Source organism: Gouania willdenowi, chromosome 13 (genome assembly GCF_900634775.1).
Source record: "Gouania willdenowi chromosome 13, fGouWil2.1, whole genome shotgun sequence".
Taxonomy (NCBI): Eukaryota; Metazoa; Chordata; class Actinopteri; order Blenniiformes; family Gobiesocidae; genus Gouania; species Gouania willdenowi.
In genome coordinates, this window is record NC_041056.1 from 24,397,060 (window position 1) to 24,415,883 (window position 18,824).

Below are 18,824 nucleotides of genomic sequence, written 5' to 3' on the forward strand. Positions count from 1 at the left end.
AATCCTTCAAACCGCTTTGACTCTGCACTTTATTTGTTGGGCATGTTTTGGATTGCAAATCTGCCGTTTAGCAGCTTTAATTTACGATAAGGCAGTGTGCAGCCAACCACGTCATAGTTGGCGTTAGGGATGTAACGGTATGAAAATTTCACACCGCGGTTATAGTGACCAAAATGATCAAGGTTATCGGTATACTGCGGTATTTTTTTAAAATGTCTTCAAAATGTTGAAAAAACACTGATAAATTAAAATGATTTAACCCAGATTTATATTTAAATAGATTTATTATCTACTAAAGTCTTAACAATAATAACTTGAACAAAACACTGCGAAGTTAACATTAAATACAGTAAATAAAAGACTGTGCAATATTAACATTAATCACAGTAAAAAAAAAAAGATAAAAACAGTGCAAAATAAACCATAGATAGGGCACTGTGAAATCAGTTTTATTTTTTCCCAAAAAAATACACACCGTGGTTATCGACCGCGGCGGTTACCATGGTAATTAAAACATAAATGGTAACCTTCACCGTCGAGAATTTTACTATGGTTTACCGTGATACCGGTAACCGTTACATTCCTTTGTTGGCGTGTGATGTCACTGTGTGTGGAGCGTTTTTTATGCAACCTCAGGAGCACACTTTAAAACAGTTTTTCATTGAGAATCCGCATTACACCTTCAATACTTCCTCTGCAGGAGATCGGCCACTTCCTGTCGGTCACGTCCTGTGACTCGTTACCTCTGACCAGACTGGAAGGGCTGAAGCAGCTCACCCGTCGGCTGCATGAGAACAAGGTTCAGATCAGAGAGCTGCTCAAAGAGTGTCATGGTATGAAGCTTAAAGAGAGGAAAAGAGTCTTAGGAAAACATTCCCTATGTGTGATCATACTGAGCTTTTCCTGTCCTTTTGCAGCTGATCCCAGTGACAGTGTGCTGGTCAAACTGGTCCTCAACCTGCTGCAGCTCTGCAAACTTGCAGCCAACCATCCTGGTGGGGCTGATATTCTGGGTAAAAAGCACAGGTTTCATTTTTCTAAAAGTTAGATTTTTTTAATACCTTTAGTGATGTTAAGCTTATTATTGCAGAGGTGGCAGGAAGTTGTCTAGGAGAACTGGGTCCAGTGGATTTCTCCTCCTATGCCTTGCTCCATGGCAGAGATCCTCTCTATGAAAAGGCAGTCTCCCTCTTCTCCTCCTCAGAGTCACAGTGTCTTTACATCATCCTCAACTGTATAAATGATGCACTCACCCATCAGTGGTACTGTGATGCTCACCATTCATATATTACAGGGTTCCCGCCGATCCTTAAAAAGTGTTAAAAGGCATTAAATTCATGAATCTAAAAATAAGGTCTTAATTGCCATTAAAATGTCTTAAATCAGTGTTTCAAAAGTCTTTAAATTTTAACACCTAATAAGTATGCTTTTTTGATTGTAATTAGTCTCACATTTCAAAATAAATGGTAGCATTCATTGTTTTTTTTTAAATTGTATAAACAACAAGGGAAAATGCAAATTTAGCGAAAATTGCTTCCCCAAAGATTTTTCTTAATGTTTTTTTTATTTTTTTGTATTTTTGTTATTTTATAGAATTCTTGCTATTTTTGCAGTCATCTTGTGTTCTTGGAGTCATTTTTATTATTTTAATCTGTTTTTTGTGTATTTTACTGTCATTTTGTGTATTTCTGTGTGTTTACTTTGAGGACTGCCATTTACACATCTGTACTAGACAGTGGAACAAAAATTACCCTAACCCTATGCTATTGATGTTGTGTTTTTTCCCCCGGGAATTTAGTCTTAAATTTAATATCAAATGGCAATAAAAAGGGTCAAAACGTCTTTAATTTAATTTGAGTAAAACTGTAGGAACCCTGTATTAGTTTCTATAATTAGTCTTTTATCACTAAGACTGCACTGATGACGTCTGCTTTGTTTCAGCATTGAGGTGAAGCGTGCAGCCATTCAGTGTGCGAAGAGCATCCTTGCAAGTCCATCAGGACTCAACTTCTGGGAGCAGCACAAAGACAACAGAGACCCCATGTTGGCTTATCTCAACCCCTTCAGAACTGCAAAGAACAAAGTCAGCATCCTTCAGATTGGTTCTCAAATGACCATTCATTTATTTAGAGTTTAAACAGCAAGTTAAATGAGTATTTTTATCAATGTTTTCTTCCAGACAAATGTCCATGATCAGGTGGGTCCTAGCAGAAATGGGGAAGGAACCGGTGCCAAAGAAAAGCTGGAGAGCCAGGAGATCTGGATTCCACAGGCGGGTGGACACAACGCCTGGCTGAAGACCCTGTGCACGGCTCTGCTGGACAGCGGAGGAGTGAGGATGGAAGCTCTGCTGCTGTCACGACCACTGTGTGTGGTGAGGTCTTCATTCCTGTTCCTGGAGATCTACTGTCCTGCTTGTTTTGGAGGTTTCTACTGAGCTGGATTATTGATTATACCCCGCCACAAAGTGGAAGGGGGATATAGGTTTGAACTCTGAGAAACTGTTTACGATAGGATAACCAAATTTGGTGTGTGGCTTCAGGGTATCAAAACCTTGAAGGAGTTCGAAAATGAGAAGTGCGCAATTATTTTTTCCGGAGTTATTGCCCTTGTTCTGTTTTATTGACTCTGTTTGAGGTATCTTCAAAGAGGACAGCTTTGCTCAGAAACCGTTTAAGATAGGATAACCAAATTTGGTTTGTGGCTTCAGGGTATTAATACCTTGATGGAGTTCGAAAATGAGAAGCGCGCAATTATTGTTTCCGGAGTTATTGCCCTTATTCTGTTTTACTTTACTATTTGAGGTATCTTCAAAGGGGGACCGCTTTTCTTAGAAACTGTTTAAAATAGTTAGTAATTTTATGTTCTGATGTGATCATATTTTTTCATGTAAACATCTAAGTTCTTAGATTTAGGGTAATTAGGAAAATGTTGGGAGTTACAATGACAACCAATCTGGCGGGGGATGTTGATGATTGTCTTTTTATTATCTTTAGATGTGTTGGAGCCCAGACTCTTCCGCTCAAATGGAGATTTGTGACATAAATATCAACCCCTCCTTCTGAGACCAACTCTATAACTTAATATTAGCATTATAGGCATAATACTAAATATGCTTCTCACAGCTCTATAACATGGGGCCATCTCTTGTTCTTCCTCTATGTTTCACATGAGTGAACCAACCCCTTCTTTCCCTGTTGGTCACCAGGTAAGCGTGGACTGCTGCCAGAGGCTTCTGCCTCTCATCGTTCACTCCATCCTCCTGGATGACTCAGATGGTGAATGGAGAATGCTGCTTTCCTCCCACGTTCAAGACTTTTTCAGCTTCTGTTCCAGAAGTGCTCAGGCCTCCAGCCGGTCCGTCACCCCTCATAACTCAGACTCAGGTGAGTAAAAACCTATTCAAAGAACAGTTTTGATCACTTATGGCAGGGTTTTTCAACCATTGGGTCACCTGAAATGTCTAGTAATAATAAAATATGAAAAGAATACTGATTAAATTATTTTTCACAGTTAAAAAAATCTATACATAATTCAAGGATTTTTATTTGTCATCGTGTGCATGGACATGTACATCAAAAACTTAAGTCACTTAGTTCCCATTTAAGCCCTTAAAGAATAAAAAGAGTAAAAGAACAATAGTATAAAAGTATACAAATAGAAAAACACCAGTAATATAAATAGAATATATACAATAATATACAAAACAATAGTGACAATAATCATGGAAATCATAGAATCACATATAAAGTGCAGGAAGAGACAGAAAGCTCAATGAGCTTAGATAATAATTATTATTTTTCAAATTAAAACATTACATACATATAAATCTTCCTCAAATAAAAAGCAGTATGAAAATATCGGAGTTGATGCATATTGTCACTTTGTATTTGTAATGCACATAGTACAACAAATATGATCAAAAAATTAAATTTTAGTGAAAAGTCCAAAAATGTGTGATATAAAAATGGGATCACGACAAAAAAAAGTTATGAGTTATGGGGATGCATGCTTGAATGATGGATTACTAGAGGTTCATTAAGTTGTAATTAAATCATTTTTTCTCAGATTCTGACACTGTGAACAAAGGCTTGTTTGATAAGTCTTCTCTGCGCACCATGCTGGCTGTCATCGACTACCTGAGACACCAGCAGAGACCCTTGGAGGCTGACAGGTTTGTCATTACATTAGAGAAACTGACCATCTCATTGATTCCACTGTGAAGTGTTCTAACCTTAGATGTAATATGCATTTTGTGTATTTTTTTTGTCCTACAGTAATTCCTCTGCCACTGTGTGTCACTCTAACTTCTGGCTGGAGCTGAACTACCTGGTGGTGGCCAAAGCAGCCCAGTCCTGCTCTGCTCACTTCACAGCGTTGCTCTACACTGAGATCTACGTCGACAGGATTAAAGCTGACATGGAAGCAAGTCGCAGGTGTGCACAGGTCATCCATGGTCGTCAAATTCAGATGGCCCCGTCATTTTACGGACGGCCATTATTCAGCCAATGTATTCATTTGCAGAACAAAGTCTGAAGCCTCGCGTCGAATTAATTTTGAAGACAACAGCCAGACCTTCAGCATCTCCAGTCTGACTGAGCGCAGCATTGTAGACACAGACATCAGTCTGCAGGTTTGGTCCTCTATTAAAGTGTGCTTGTGTTTGGATGCTTTCAGGCGCCTGCACCCCAATGTGATAGTACAGTGGTTCCCAAAATTTTTTGGGTTGTGACCCCATTTTGATATCACCAATTTTTGGCGACCCCAGAAACCCCAGTTTTTTTAATTTTATTTTTTTATACGTTTTTGATGACGTTTGTGATATAGTGTTACAAGTAGCGCTAGATTTATATTTGAGGAAGTGAAGTACAAAATTATGCATGTAATTTTAATTATTTGTTTTTTTTACTGTATATTTCTTGACTAGATTTGTATTTGAGGAAGTGAAAATATAGAATACAGTTGTTTTAGATAATGTGTGGTGTTTTAATTTGAGAAAGAATAATAATAAGAAAAAAATAATAATTTTAATCAATATTTAAAAAAAAAAACTAACTAGATATTTTGGGCGTCTCAACTTGGGGTCACGGACCCAAGGTGGAAAAACTCTGTGCCAGTACCTAATGAACCCATTATTTAGTAACTGTATACATGTTTTTGTGCATCACTACAAAGCAGCTACTCTTTTTACTCTTAATCCTTGCGTAAAAATAATATTTTAGACTTGTTTACATGTTTCATGTCATTTTATTAGTTTTAATTAAAAGTTTATTCTGTTTATTTCTATTGTCAGTGTTTGTCTTTGGTTAAGATTATTAAGAGGGGATTTTGAATATGATATATTATTGTTAGTATCAATATGCCCTTATTAATCACAATGCATTTATTTTGGCTACATAAAAAATAATCACTATTGACTCAAAATAAAATTATTGTCCGATTAATCAGAATATACAGAATTGTTGCAACGCAGTCGTATAACATTTAGTTTAGAAACTATATGTGTGAAATTGTTAAGTTGTGTGAAGTTTTGTTGTTATCAAATTCATTGTAAAATCAACGTCAGCATTTGTAATAATTTAATTAATTGAGTTTTATTTAAGTAATGACTGCCCGCCTGTTTAAGGAGCTGCTGATCGAGGTGTATCAGAGCATTGGGGAGCCTGACAGTCTGTATGGCTGTGGAGGAGAGACCATGACCAGCCCACTAACAAGGTACAAAACAAGGATATCGAAATGATAATGATAATAATAGCAATAATAATAATAATGCATTGGATTTTATATGACGCTTTGCTGTTTGACACGTAACCATATTTATTATTATGGCGTCTCTCTTTACAGAATCCGCACCTATGAGCACGAGGCTATGTGGGAGAGGTCTCTGACTGCGTATGACCTGCACTGTTCTCTACCTGAGGTCACTCGGCAAGTGGGAATCCTTGAGGTTAGTTTTGAAACAAAAAAAAAATAAGATCCCACTGCTGATTTAATGTTTTGGATTATTTTATACTGACTAAATGTTGATTTCAGGGTCTGAAGAACATGAGTCTGAGCAACATTCTCAGCATCTACCTGAAGGGTCTGGAGAGTGAAGGGGTGGAGTGGGGTACAGAGCTAAGGGAGCTGCGCTTCCAGGCAGCCTGGAGGTTGACTCAGTGGGACTGTGAGCTTTCAGAGAGGTGATTAGACACGTATTTGTAAATGACCAGAGATGCTGTATCAGACACCAAGGAAGAGGATTAGAATTTAGGAATTCTGTCAGAACCAAAGCTATTACTCACTTTATTTAAAGCTGCTTCGTGTAATGAAAAATCTCGACTAAAATAATGTTTTTGTTTTTTTTTTTTTACATCAGTTACATCGGTTGATGCAAGACATCAATTATGAGCACTTTTAAGTAATAAATGCTGATATTTTAGATGATGCTAAAATATATTTCCCACAACTATATTGAACTATATTCCTGTTGAAGGTTGACCTTCATGTTAATATGTTAAGATGTTAATATTTATGTTTGGATGTGATATACGCTTACGTAAATGTACTCCCAATTTCCATTTAATTCCAATAAATGATTCCAATGAAGTTTATGTTGTTAAATATACCCAAAATTCTTATTTCCCGTAGAAATTTACTGGAAATGTTCTGCCCCTTTACAAGTTATGAGTTAGCTCAACAATTGCTGTGAGAATAACTTAAAATGGCTCCTACAGCTGTGATGAACACATTCTTACTAATTTTTTCTGCTGTGTTGTGTTAGGAGTGAAACATCCCCTCCAGGCTTCCATGAATCAGTTTTTTGTGCCATTCAAGCACTTAAGGACAAAGAGTTCTCCATGTTTGATCACACTTTGAGACAAATCAGGTACAGTGGACGTTAGGATATTTTAAGAAATAAATTTGGACTTCAGTGAAGGGAATATTTCCTGATGTATGTTTTGTGCAGGGTTGCAGAGGTTGGAGAGCTGTGCCGGGGTAGTTTGGAGGCCGTGTCGTCTCTGTACCCGGCCCTCAGGGACCTGCAGGGCATCAGTGATCTGGAGAGCATCAAACCACTTTTCATGAGGTGACTTGTTATAAACTAAAACATTGTTAATTTAAAAGCTTTTCAGGAATTCTTCAGTCGTACTCAGCGCTAAAACACTTGCTTTTAGACCTTTCTCTGATGTGGCTCTGAGCGAAGTCTGCAACCAGTGGCGGCAGCACTCCCAGCTGCTGCTGGACAGTGACTTTGCGTTGGTCGAGCCTATTCTAGCCATCCGCTCTGCAGCCCAGAACACCCTGTTATCAAAAGAAGAAGATCCAGTCAGCGCTCAGTGCCTCAGCTCCGCACTCTGTGACCACCTGATGGAGCTCAGCCGATTGGCTCGCAAAGCTGGAAACACTCAGGTACCTTCATGTGCATGTGTAGATGGTGGGAATGTTCCATGCAGAGCTCTCCCAGTGCTGTGACTGTTGTTGTCCCTGTGCACTGTGTGCAGCTGGCAGAGCGTGCAGTCTACCAGATGAAGAAGCTCAGTGGTGACAAAGGGAGCTCAGTGTCAGTACCTGTGTCGACATGGCAACTGGAGGAGGCCCAGGTTTTCTGGGCAAAGGGAGAGCAGGGACTGGCTCTGGGTCTGCTCAGACAGATTGTACTGAAGCTTGAAGAAAAGGTCAAACACAGAAAACTAATGATGTGAAAATGACAGAGAAAATGTTTGAACAAAGAAGATGTAAAATGTTAAAATGGTGTTTGTTTTTTCTTTCAGGTGGACTTTGACACTGCTTTGGCCCCGATCTACGCTGAGTGCCTCAGGCTGTGTGGCAATTGGCTGGCTGAGACCTGTCTGGATAGTCCTGGAGTTATACTGGAGAATTACCTCGAAAGGGTGAGATTTCTAGCTGTAGATCACACCAAATACAGGACCTGGACAGGGAAAGTGCAAAATAAATAAAATAAGGAAAGAAAAGGAAAGGAGAAGTGGAGGTCTCCTGGGTAGCTATAGTAGAAGTTGATTTTTGTTTTTCATTTTGGATACCACGGCAGCACACAGTTCCAGCTGGGGCTCCCAGCTCGACCTGGCTGCTAACCCCTCTGACCTCCTCGTGTCAGGAGAGGATGAGGAAGATGACGCATTCATCACTCCGAACTGGGCTGCGCAGCTTGCGGCCTCTGTTCTCTCCGCCCTCTAGATGCGGTTCGTCCGGCTGGCCCGGGAAATCTTCGGCCTCAGCTGCAGCTTCACCGGTGTCATGTACCGAGTTCGCATCTTACTGAGATTGTATATGCACATATATGCGCATGCACGCACAGTTTGTGCGGTGCGCACTAATATGGACATAACAAGGAGCCTCAGGAGGAGCAATCAGCTGATCGTCTCCTGGGCTAATCCTCTAAAGGGGAAGCCTGTTACTAAGCAATGCCTGTCACACTGGGTTGTGGAGGCAATTGCTTTGGCTTATACGAGTCAGGGTCTGCAGCTGCCTAAGTTTCTTTGCGCACACTCGACTCTAGGTCTCGCCACATCCCGGGCTTTGTTCAGGGGAGTGTCTGTTCACGACTTTTGTGCTGCGGTGAGTTGGACCTCGCCTCTCACGTTTGTCCACTTTTACATGCTGGACGTCTCCGCTCTCTGCGTGGCACGGGAGGTTTTAATGTCCTAATGTATACAGACTTCTGCCTTGCGGGCTCGTCTTCGCTCGATAAGCATGTCTGCAGTACAGGAGCTACCACATCCCATAGTGAGACATCTCACTAAATATTATGAAATACAACTTTAAGTTATTTACATAACCCAGGTTCTATGAGTAATAGGGATGCAACGATTCACTCAACTCCCGATACGATTCGATTCACGATACTGGGTTCACGATACGATTCTCTCACGGTTTATTTTACAAAATGGGACTGTACATAAATGACTGAAAAATATTCCTTTATTTTTTTTGGGAAAATACTGTACTATTTTCCTTTTATTTGTCATTGTCAAAAGAATGACTTGATAAACTATTCAAAAAAATCCAATTTAACTAAAAATAAATCTTGAATGAAATAAATAAAGGAATAATACAAATGAAGAAGCCTATTAATTTAAATTCTGGTTCTATAGTAAACAATACAAAACTGCATAATAGTTCTCTTTAAAAGTGCAACTGAAAATGTATTTTGTGCCTTAACAATTGGACTTTAAAAAAAAAACAGTCATTGCACTGTATTTGCGTCAGATATTTGTTTGGACCAGCAGAGGGCGCTGGTAACCCAGTGGTCAGTTAGCATGCAGATATCTTGCAGTGAAGAAGAGATGCTATGCTAGCAGACAGAGCTAATAGAAAAACGTGACTTTTACATATATTCACGTAATATTACTGATATTCTTTTGGTGCTAAAGGGGTAAGGAATCATTTATGAACATGTTTAAGAGTATAAGGCAGCCAGAAAGAAAGTAATAGCAGATTCCGCCCGCCGCCTCCACTTCTGGACAAGACCTTTGCTGGTTAAAAAAAGTACTGCAATTCATTTTCACAGCATCGATGTGAACTGTGATACTTATGAATCGATTTTTAACTGCCTTACGATTAATCGTTACATCCCTAATGAGTAATATGAGTGAGATGTCTCACCAGACCACCCTTCTTGCTTGGGCGAGTGAGAAGAGGTGCTTATTTTGAATGATGTGTGCCCATCCGCCTCCTCCTCTTATAGGAAGTGGGAGTGTCCCTGGTGGATAACACGTTTCACCAGCCAATCAGGATTGGCAGATTGAGAAAAATGCTTCTGAGGGCTGTAGATGGGAGTGAGATATCTCACTCATATTAGTCATAGAATCGGGGTTATGTAAATAACCTAGTTTCTAGTGGTGGTGGGATTGGAAAGGGAGAAAAGACAAAAATAAAAATGCACTGAATAATCATGCTTTGTTTAACCTTAACTCTGGACAGACTTACATATTCTCTGGATAGGACCTTTTCAGCTCAAATGAGTATAAAATATCTTGTGATATTTTAGTATTGTATTATTTTGTCTCACGATATATCATCCCACCCTTAGTTTCTAATGATCATCCATCTCTGAAGGCCGACTAACTGACTGTGGTGGCATTCATTGTGTTGCAGTAATGGCATTTACATAAGGTTTCTGAGTAATTATTTATCAAAATCTTTTGACATACAGTATGTCTCTTCTCTGCTATTCTTATAGGCCATCGAGGTGATCGAGAGTGAGACAGGGGTTTTGGACTCCAGGCTCCAAAGTCAGCGCACTGAGGCCTTTCTGTCCTTGGCCCGCTTCTCCGACGCTCAGTACCAGAGTATCAAAAAATACATGAACTCCTCTGAGTATGATCACAAGAAGACTCTGTTCGAGAAGGCCAAAGTGGAAGTGTCACTGCTTAAACAGCGCAACGTGACTACTAACAGGTTATATTGGTGAACTATGTATCAGAATCAGAATCAGAAATGTTTTTAATGGCCATGTACAGTTTTAATGACAGTACAAGGAATTTGTCTTGGTAGTTGGTGCACAAAACAAACAACAAAAAAAAAAACAAAAAAAAACAAAACAAAGAACAACCCAGCAACAATAATAATAATAATAATAATAATGATAAATATAAAGGATGAGGGATAAATAAAGGATAGATAGAGAATAAAGCATAAATAGGATACATATAAATATATATATATATATATATATATATATATATATATATATATATACAGTGCAGCAGATAATGTCATCATGGAGGTGGTGATCGGGTGGGGGGGTTCAGTGGGTGACTTGGGGTGTGTTCTTGTGTCTGGAGGTTCTGGTCCTGATGGACCGAAACCTCCTTCCAGAAGGGAGAGATTGAAACAGTTTATGACCGGGGTGGGAGGGGTCGGCCACAATCTTTCCTGCACGCCTCAAAATCCTGGAGGCGTACAGGTCCTGGAGGGATGTTCAGCTCCCACTTGAGGTCCTGAGTGATGATGTTCCCCAGGAAGCAGAAGTACTCCACAGAGCTCACTGTAGAGTCTCCCAGGGTGAGGGGGGCTGGGTTCTTCCTGAAGTCTGCTATCATCTCCACTGTCTTTAAAGCGTTGAGCTCCAGATTGTTCTGGCTGCACCAGGACAACAGCCGGTCTGTCTCCCACCTGTAGTCAGACTCGTCTCCATCAGAGATGAGACCGATGATGGTCGTGTCGTCTGCAAACTTCAGGAGTTTGACCGACTGGTGAGAGGAGGTGCAGCTGTTGGTGTACAGGGAGAAGAGCAGAGGAGAAAGAACACAGCCCTGAGGAGATCCACTGCTGATGGTCCGGGGAGCAGAGATGGTTTTTCCCAGCTTCACGTGCTGCTTCCTGTCAGACAGGAAGTCTGTGATCCACTTGCAGGTGGAGTCTGGCACATTCAGCTGGGAAAGCTTGTCCTGAAGGAGAGCTGGGATTATAGTGTTGAAAGCAGAGCTGAAGTCCACAAACAGGATCCTGGCGTAGGAGCCTGGGGAGTCCAGGTGCTGGAGGATGAAGTGGAGAGCCAGGTTTACAGCATCGTCTACAGACCTGTTGGATCTATAGGCAAACTGCAGGGGGTCCAGGTGGGGGTCGGTGATGTCCTTGATGTGGGAGAGCATGAGGCGTTCAAAGGACTTCATGACCACAGATGTCAGAGCGACGGGTCTGTAGTCATTAAGTCCTGTGATCCTCAGCTTTTTAGGGACAGGAACAATGGTGGAGGCCTTAAAACAGGCTGGTACGGTGCATGTCTCCAGTGAGGTGTTAAAAATGTCTGTGAACACTGGAGACAGCTGATCAGTCACTTATACAAAGACTCAGATAAAAAGATGCTTCTCTGCTGTCTCTGCCTGTAAACTCACAGGTACACAAAGAAGGTGGAAGAAGAGCTGAAGCTGGATGAGACGGCGCTGTCCAACCTGCGGTCTGATAAGATGTGCTTCCTGTCTAAGGCCATGGAGAATTACATCCGCTGTCTGGAACAATGCGAGGAGCACGACACCTGGGTGTTCCGCCTGGCTTCACTCTGGTTGGAGAATGCCAGCCTTAAAGAAGCAAGTGACATCATGGAGGTTGGTCAAACTGTTTTTTTTTTTTTTTTTTTGCCTTTTAGCTTGTGATGAAAAATATCTTCGTTTTTAACTTTTTTTCTGTTTTGTGTTGCAGAAAGGGGTGAAGCTGATTCCATCCTACAAGTTTTTGCCTCTCATGTATCAGCTGGCAGCTCGTATGGGAAGCAAAATTGCAAATGGCAATGCTAAAGAGACAAGATTTCACCAAGTCCTTTATAATGTAAGTTGTTTTCAATTGTTTTTTTCCCCTACATTTTGACTAACTTGTTTTATTTAACAGTGTAGTATAAAAATTGTGAACAGTTACTACTTTGACGTCAGATCTCAACGATCAATTCTTGTAGCTATCAATCAATGATGCATCAACACTGTTTTCCTGTTCTTTTTTCCAACCACAGCTGATTTGCCGTGCATCACTCGAGCACCCTCACCACACACTCTTCATCATCTTTGCCCTGGTAAACTCCAACAAAGACGAGAGCTTTTGCACACCCCGACCGTCCAGGAATGCACCACATCTGGCTTCACAGTTTGACCAGGTGGGATGTAATTATGATAAAGTATGACGTTTCTTCCTTTTGTTATTTTTATTTTCAACAAAGTCAAGAGCAAGAATAAAGGGCAGGGTTGACGGTTGATCCCTTGGTCCACCCTAAAGGATTTTTTTTGCAAGCGTTTAACATTTTACCAAAATAAGACCCATTAAAATAGGACAAGTTGCATGTTAAACTTTTGTCTAATAATCACTACAGGCCATGGCCTTGCATGTTCTTGATACATTTTGTCAAAAGTTGATATCTTTTGACTAGGCTTGATTTTATTTATTAATTGATTATTTTTAAATTCTTACCTTGTCTACTATCGAAGGTCGACCCTATGGTGCGGATTCACTAAAGGCTAACAAGCCATTCAAACCCCAGGGAATCAGGAGTGCACGGCTGCTGCAATGCGCCCTCAATCCATTTAGTGCGTTACCCTCTAATGAATATGTATAGTAGGCGGAGCTCACAAGGGGAGCAAAAATATGGGAGGGGGAAATGCAAATAAAATAATGCAGGGGAAGCAATGCAATTCATCAAAGCTGGACTTCATTGCTGCTTCTGTTTTTTTGTATAAATTTAGCATTTAGCTCTACTTTGGGTTTTGTAAAGCAGTAAACACAAGGTCTGCAGTCATTTGGTACCGGGCCTTAAAGAAAGAATAAAGTTTAAAAGTATATATATGTGTTGTATCTTTCTGAATTTGACCCCATTAACTTGCACATTCAAACGGCATTGAACAGACTTGGAGATCGTAGAAGCTCGTAAAATGTGTGCAAATTATTGCATCCATTGCTTTAGGCAAAGCTTTTCCTTGTGATTCCTCTTCTTTCCCTCACCACTTCTGTTTAACCTGAGAAGTTCTTTTTTGCAGGATCGTGTCGACCGAGCTCAAGAAGTCATCAATGCAATAAAAGCAAAACGAGGTGAAATGGTCCGAGGGATTGAACGCCTGTGCGACGCCTACATCACTCTGGCTTATTTGGACGCGAGTCGACACAAGATGAAGCGTGAGTTGTTGGTTTGGGAGGAAGTTCTTTAACTTTGATGTTAGTCAACTATTGATAACTGTATTTGTGTGTTTATATTTAGAGAACATTCCCATTCCTGCTGATCAACCTATCATGCAGATTAAAGACCTCACTGAGGTCGCGATCCCCACATTGGAAACAAAGGTAATAGAATGCTTACTTTTTTTCTTCAGATGAACTAAATTAATTCAGATTAGTAAGCATAGGATATTCATCCAGCCACTGTTACTATTTACTGACGATTTACGTCTGTGTGTGCATGTGTGTTTGGTTCATCATCACATTAAAGGAGCCTGAATGTGCACACTGAAATACACACATGTTTTGATGTTGTTTCTTTGCGTGAGCAGGTGGATCCATCGGGCAGCTATGAAAACCTGGTGACAGTCCGATCCTTCCTGCCTTTCTATCACCTTGTCGGAGGAGTCAACGTGCCCAAGATCATCGACTGTGTCGGCTCAGACGGCAAAGACAGGAGGCAGTTAGTCAAAGTACGAGAGATATTTTTCTTTGTCTCCATGCATCATTTATTATTATTATTATTATTATTATTTATTTATTTTATTTTTTTATTTTGTTAAAGAACAGCAGAGTGTTTCTGTCTCAGGTTTGTGTTCCCAGCTGCCCTTTCCCGTCTTTGATGCTATAGTCGTCGCTATGAACAAAGCGCATTAATAATCATTTCGGTTCTTTTCCAGTTAGGTTTGCCTGTTGCTAATAATTAATTTAGTTTTTTGTGCCAGAACAAACACAAAAGGCTTTCACACCTTTTTCAATGCAGACTTTCCTTAAGAGAAAGCAAAGGAGTGTGTGTCTGAGTGTGTTTGTGTTTGCAGGAAAACTTGACTAACACTTAAAGGCTAATCATTTACTACTTTAGAGAGTCATGGTGAAACTGTCTTTTTTTTTTTTTTTTTTCAAAGTGTTTTAAGTTGTTTACTCGCAACAAACTCAGAGATCGCAAACCTTCTCCAAGCACTAAATGTCCTCTTTTCTGGATCATTGATCCCGATCACGGTATCATGATCATTCACACTTTAAAGGTAATAATAATAATGTACCTTATGTCCCCAATAATAAGGATGCAGAGGGTCCAAATCTATGGGTACCCCCAATACATTTTTATTTTTATTTTTTTTAAATCACAATGAGATGCACAACACAGATTCTAAAAACCAACTCGACATAACTAAGTCAAATTTCATAAAGATTGGTCATTACAAACCAAGATATAATTTTTTTAAATGTCACCAATGATGAGGGACAAAGATAATTAGATTTTAAACTGACCCAGAATCAGTATATTGATCTAGATTTCCTCTGAAATTTAATGTAATCTTCCATGGTGTAAAATCTATCTTTGGTCAAATTTTTGGTGAAATCTGTTAAATAACTGGTGTCCCTCCTATTTTTGTCTCTCAAGCTCGTCCACAGTTTATTTCCTTTGATAATCATTAATAATATACTTTTTTACCTTTGAGATATTTCATTAGATGATGATGATGATAATAATAATAATAATAATAATGGCTGTAATACAAAACCGTGTTTGCCTTCTTATTGCAGCAGTAAACCGATGTGCAAAAATGAATAACGTGTAATAATTTTGTTTTGGATGAAGGAGTGCTTGGAATGATGCCAGTTTCTCTCTCTCTCTCTCTCTCTCTCTCTCTCTCTCAGGGTCGTGATGACCTGCGTCAGGACGCGGTGATGCAACAGGTGTTTGGGATGTGTTCAATGTTGCTGCAGCGTAACGCCGACACGCGCAAGAGAAAGCTCAATATCAGACGATACAAGGTTAATGAGACTTATTTCATTTGAAGAAATGTAACAAAACAACTTTATTTTCGTATCTTTTCATCATAACAAAGTGTTACTGTTGGTGTTCACCACACACTGAATTGCAGGTGGTGCCATTCTCACAGTGCAGTGGTGTCCTTGAGTGGTGCTCTGGCACGATGCCCATTGGGGAGTATCTGATAGATACCAGTAAAGGAGCACACAAACGTTTCCGACCTCAAGACCTGACCAGCCTAGAGTGCCGCAGGAAGATGATGGTACAAAGAAAAAGAACCCCCTCAAGTGTCTTATCATACAAACATTCTAAATCTTCTCTCATTGTCTCGTCGTTTGCAGGAAGCTCCAAGAGGTGCGAATGACATGAAACTGGACATCTACTTGTCCATCTGCAAGAAGTTTCGGCCTGTGTTTCGATATTTCTGCATGGAACGGTTCCTGGATCCCGCGGTGTGGATGGAGAAACAGCTGGCTTACACTCGCAGTGTGGCCACCTCCTCAATAGGTGATATAGCAGCACATCAGAATGATGTCATTAAACATAACATGACTGTGTCTCATAATATTTTGTTCCCACAGTCGGCTACATCGTGGGTTTGGGAGACAGACACATCCAAAACATCCTGATCGACAAACAAACTGCGGAACTGGTTCACATTGATTTAGGTATACAGTAGATATGTTAAGGTTCTATGAATTCAGACAAGTTTTTTTTTTTTTTTTGAAGAAAACTAGTTTGATATCTTGACGTGTTTCGACTGTCAACTGCCAGTCTTCTTCAGAGGCGTCTGCTGATCACTTGATGTGTCCTTGACTTCTGCGTTATTATTCAAAAAGACATTATATTATAAGTTAAGGTTTCCTCTGAAACCTTAACACAGAGGTTCTTAACTCATGAACCTATTTTAATATCACAAAGAGACATTTTTTTTCTTTCTAGAGTTAGTTTTTGATCATGTTTTTTCAAGTGTGATTCAAATACAGAGTAGCCAGGATTAGTGCACTAAGTAACTAGTGCGCCACCTGTTTTTTTTATTAAAGAAAAGAGAGAGAGAGAAAAATAAAAAGCTGATGCTGGTATCAGATCAATATCGGTGTCGGCTGATACGCAAGGCTGCAATATTGGTATCATATCGGAAATGAAAAAGTTGTATTGGGACATCCCTAACAAAAAGAAAAGAAAATGAACTGGTTGAAATTATTACGCAGGAGTCGAGGACACATCAAAGCGATCAGCAGACGCCTCTGAAGAAGACTGGCAGTTGACAGTCGAAACATATCACGAGATCAAAGTACATTTCCTGAAAAAGAGTTGTCTGAATAAATGAAACTTTAACATGTCAAAATAAACTTGCTGGTGTGAACGATTTAAATGTGCATGTCATTTAACTGAGTTTAGTAGCCCAGATTAATGAGACATTTGGATTAGATTGGTTCTGTTGAATGAATGTGTCCTGATTTACTGTGTTAAGGCGTGGCCTTTGAGCAGGGAAAGATCCTTCCTACCCCTGAGACGGTTCCCTTCAGACTCACCCGAGACATTGTTGATGGGATGGGCATCACTGGGGTGGAGGGAGTTTTCAGGAGGTGAGGACAAGCCACAGAGAAATGCCAACCATCATACTTTTACAAGCTTTTATATGATGGGAGGGTTGTAGGGTTATTTTTTGACGGTTTCTTTTTTCATTTCATTTCTACGCTCTCCGGCCAGATGTTGCGAGAAGACGATGGAGGTGATGAGAAACTCTCAAGAAGCTCTAGTGACAATTGTAGAGGTATAAATTCTCTTTAATGTTTGCTCTGCTCTTTATTATAGAGAATGTGTCAAACTCAAGGCCCTGCAGAGCATCTGATGTGGCCCGCAGGAGAAAGAAAAAATGACCAAATAATTCAGTTGTAGATATGTCAGACCCTCCAAATACACAAACACAATGAAACTTCACAGTTTTTGTCTGTGCTCACAGTTGTCCCCTGCATATGTCACATGAGGAAAGTCATTTTTAACCTCAAGTTGTTATAAGAACTTTTTTTTTTTTTTTTTTTCAGAAATCCTGCAATTTTCCTTCAATTATTAAACTAAATAAAAATTGGTCATAAAATCAAAGAAATGACAGTGTAGATCCTTCAGGGACTGATATTTGTCACATATTGCTTGGATATTGCCTGTGCCTTATATACTTTAGTTATTATTTATATGTGAAAGTGCAAACTAGGGCACTTTAGTGTTGAAATTACTCATTTTCCCCACCCAAAATTTGCAGCTCACCCAAAACAAGAGAACGTAAGGCCGGCAAGAGAATGCAAGAATAAAAAAATCATGAATTATTGTGGAAATAACGACATAATTCAGTTGTAGATATTTATTTATTTTATTTATTTATTTTAGTTGTATTTATTTATTAAAACTCCACCGTATTTTCATGTATTTTAACCCATGAATTATGGAAAGAATCCTGCAATTTCTCTCAAACAATTCTCTCAAAAATTGGTCACAAAATCAAGAAAAAATAATGCACAATGATGTTGAAAAACTTTTTTCTCCTCACCTAAAATGTGTGGTTCACTTGAGATCAAAATGCTTTGTATTTTGACTTGTGAGCAAAAATGTGTGGCCCACCCCTGGTATAGAGCAGAAAAGTATACTTCTTTATGTGTATTTTTGTGTTCCAGGTGCTTCTGTACGACCCCTTGTTTGACTGGACTATGAACCCTCTGAAGGCTTTCTACCTACAGCAGGACGAGCAACAGGAACTCAATGCAACTCTGAGCTCAACGCTGGGAGGGGAGGAAGCTGAGCAGCATCAGAAACCCAGGTGATGATAAACTACCAGTCTAGTCTAATTACATACTGTATGTTCTTATTAGTTGTACCTAGTCCCTTCATACGTTCCTTTTCTTTCTGCAGTGACAGTCAGAGTTTTAATAAAGTAGCAGAGCGAGTGTTGCTGCGTCTGCAGGAGAAGCTGAAGGGAATGGAGCAGGGCAGGGTACTCAGCGTGGAGGGTCAGGCCAACCTGCTCATCCAACAGGCCATGGACCCCAGGAACCTCAGCAGACTCTTCCCAGGATGGCAGGCCTGGGTGTAGGCCTGATACGCTCATTACTTCAAGTATTATGACTGCTGCATGAAGGAAATGGTCAATATGGATAAAAGTCTAAAGCTTTTTTTTTTTATTTTTATATAAAGATCACTTCTTTTGAATGTATAAAACAATGTGCCTTTGTGTTAGTTGCAACATCTCTACCAGGTTTATGTATTGCCTTGCGTTAAGTTTGACGCCATGAGCAGTTTTCCAACTGGTCACATTTTAAAAGACAAAAACTTTTAATGTTAGACGAATAAAAAAATGTAACACATTGGGCTTCTTTGTCTTTTTTAAAAGCAACTTGCATTAACTGTTACTATT

The 18,824-nt window shown here is 39.8% G+C and overlaps 1 protein-coding gene across 2 annotated transcripts in view; it reads left to right on the forward strand.

Moving 5' to 3' along the window:
* Nucleotides 1-18,684, forward strand: part of atm (ATM serine/threonine kinase) — a 39,767-nt gene extending 21,083 nt beyond the window's left edge. For both annotated transcript variants that reach the window (XM_028464714.1, XM_028464715.1), the window contains exons 32-63: nt 701-833; nt 918-1,013; nt 1,091-1,262; nt 1,942-2,083; nt 2,180-2,374; nt 3,209-3,386; nt 4,069-4,174; nt 4,278-4,436; nt 4,525-4,633; nt 5,627-5,715; nt 5,845-5,947; nt 6,034-6,182; nt 6,764-6,868; nt 6,950-7,069; nt 7,158-7,392; nt 7,485-7,658; nt 7,755-7,874; nt 10,184-10,401; nt 11,843-12,050; nt 12,145-12,270; nt 12,449-12,589; nt 13,464-13,599; nt 13,682-13,764; nt 13,971-14,111; nt 15,301-15,417; nt 15,528-15,677; nt 15,757-15,922; nt 15,997-16,083; nt 16,890-17,004; nt 17,129-17,192; nt 18,088-18,230; nt 18,323-18,684. In XM_028464714.1, coding sequence (XP_028320515.1) covers nt 701-833; nt 918-1,013; nt 1,091-1,262; nt 1,942-2,083; nt 2,180-2,374; nt 3,209-3,386; nt 4,069-4,174; nt 4,278-4,436; nt 4,525-4,633; nt 5,627-5,715; nt 5,845-5,947; nt 6,034-6,182; nt 6,764-6,868; nt 6,950-7,069; nt 7,158-7,392; nt 7,485-7,658; nt 7,755-7,874; nt 10,184-10,401; nt 11,843-12,050; nt 12,145-12,270; nt 12,449-12,589; nt 13,464-13,599; nt 13,682-13,764; nt 13,971-14,111; nt 15,301-15,417; nt 15,528-15,677; nt 15,757-15,922; nt 15,997-16,083; nt 16,890-17,004; nt 17,129-17,192; nt 18,088-18,230; nt 18,323-18,503 — 4,461 coding nt within the window. In that variant the 3' untranslated portion in view covers nt 18,504-18,684. The remainder of the gene's footprint in view (nt 1-700; nt 834-917; nt 1,014-1,090; nt 1,263-1,941; nt 2,084-2,179; nt 2,375-3,208; nt 3,387-4,068; nt 4,175-4,277; nt 4,437-4,524; nt 4,634-5,626; nt 5,716-5,844; nt 5,948-6,033; nt 6,183-6,763; nt 6,869-6,949; nt 7,070-7,157; nt 7,393-7,484; nt 7,659-7,754; nt 7,875-10,183; nt 10,402-11,842; nt 12,051-12,144; nt 12,271-12,448; nt 12,590-13,463; nt 13,600-13,681; nt 13,765-13,970; nt 14,112-15,300; nt 15,418-15,527; nt 15,678-15,756; nt 15,923-15,996; nt 16,084-16,889; nt 17,005-17,128; nt 17,193-18,087; nt 18,231-18,322) is intronic.
* Nucleotides 18,685-18,824: the final 140 nt, after the last annotated feature.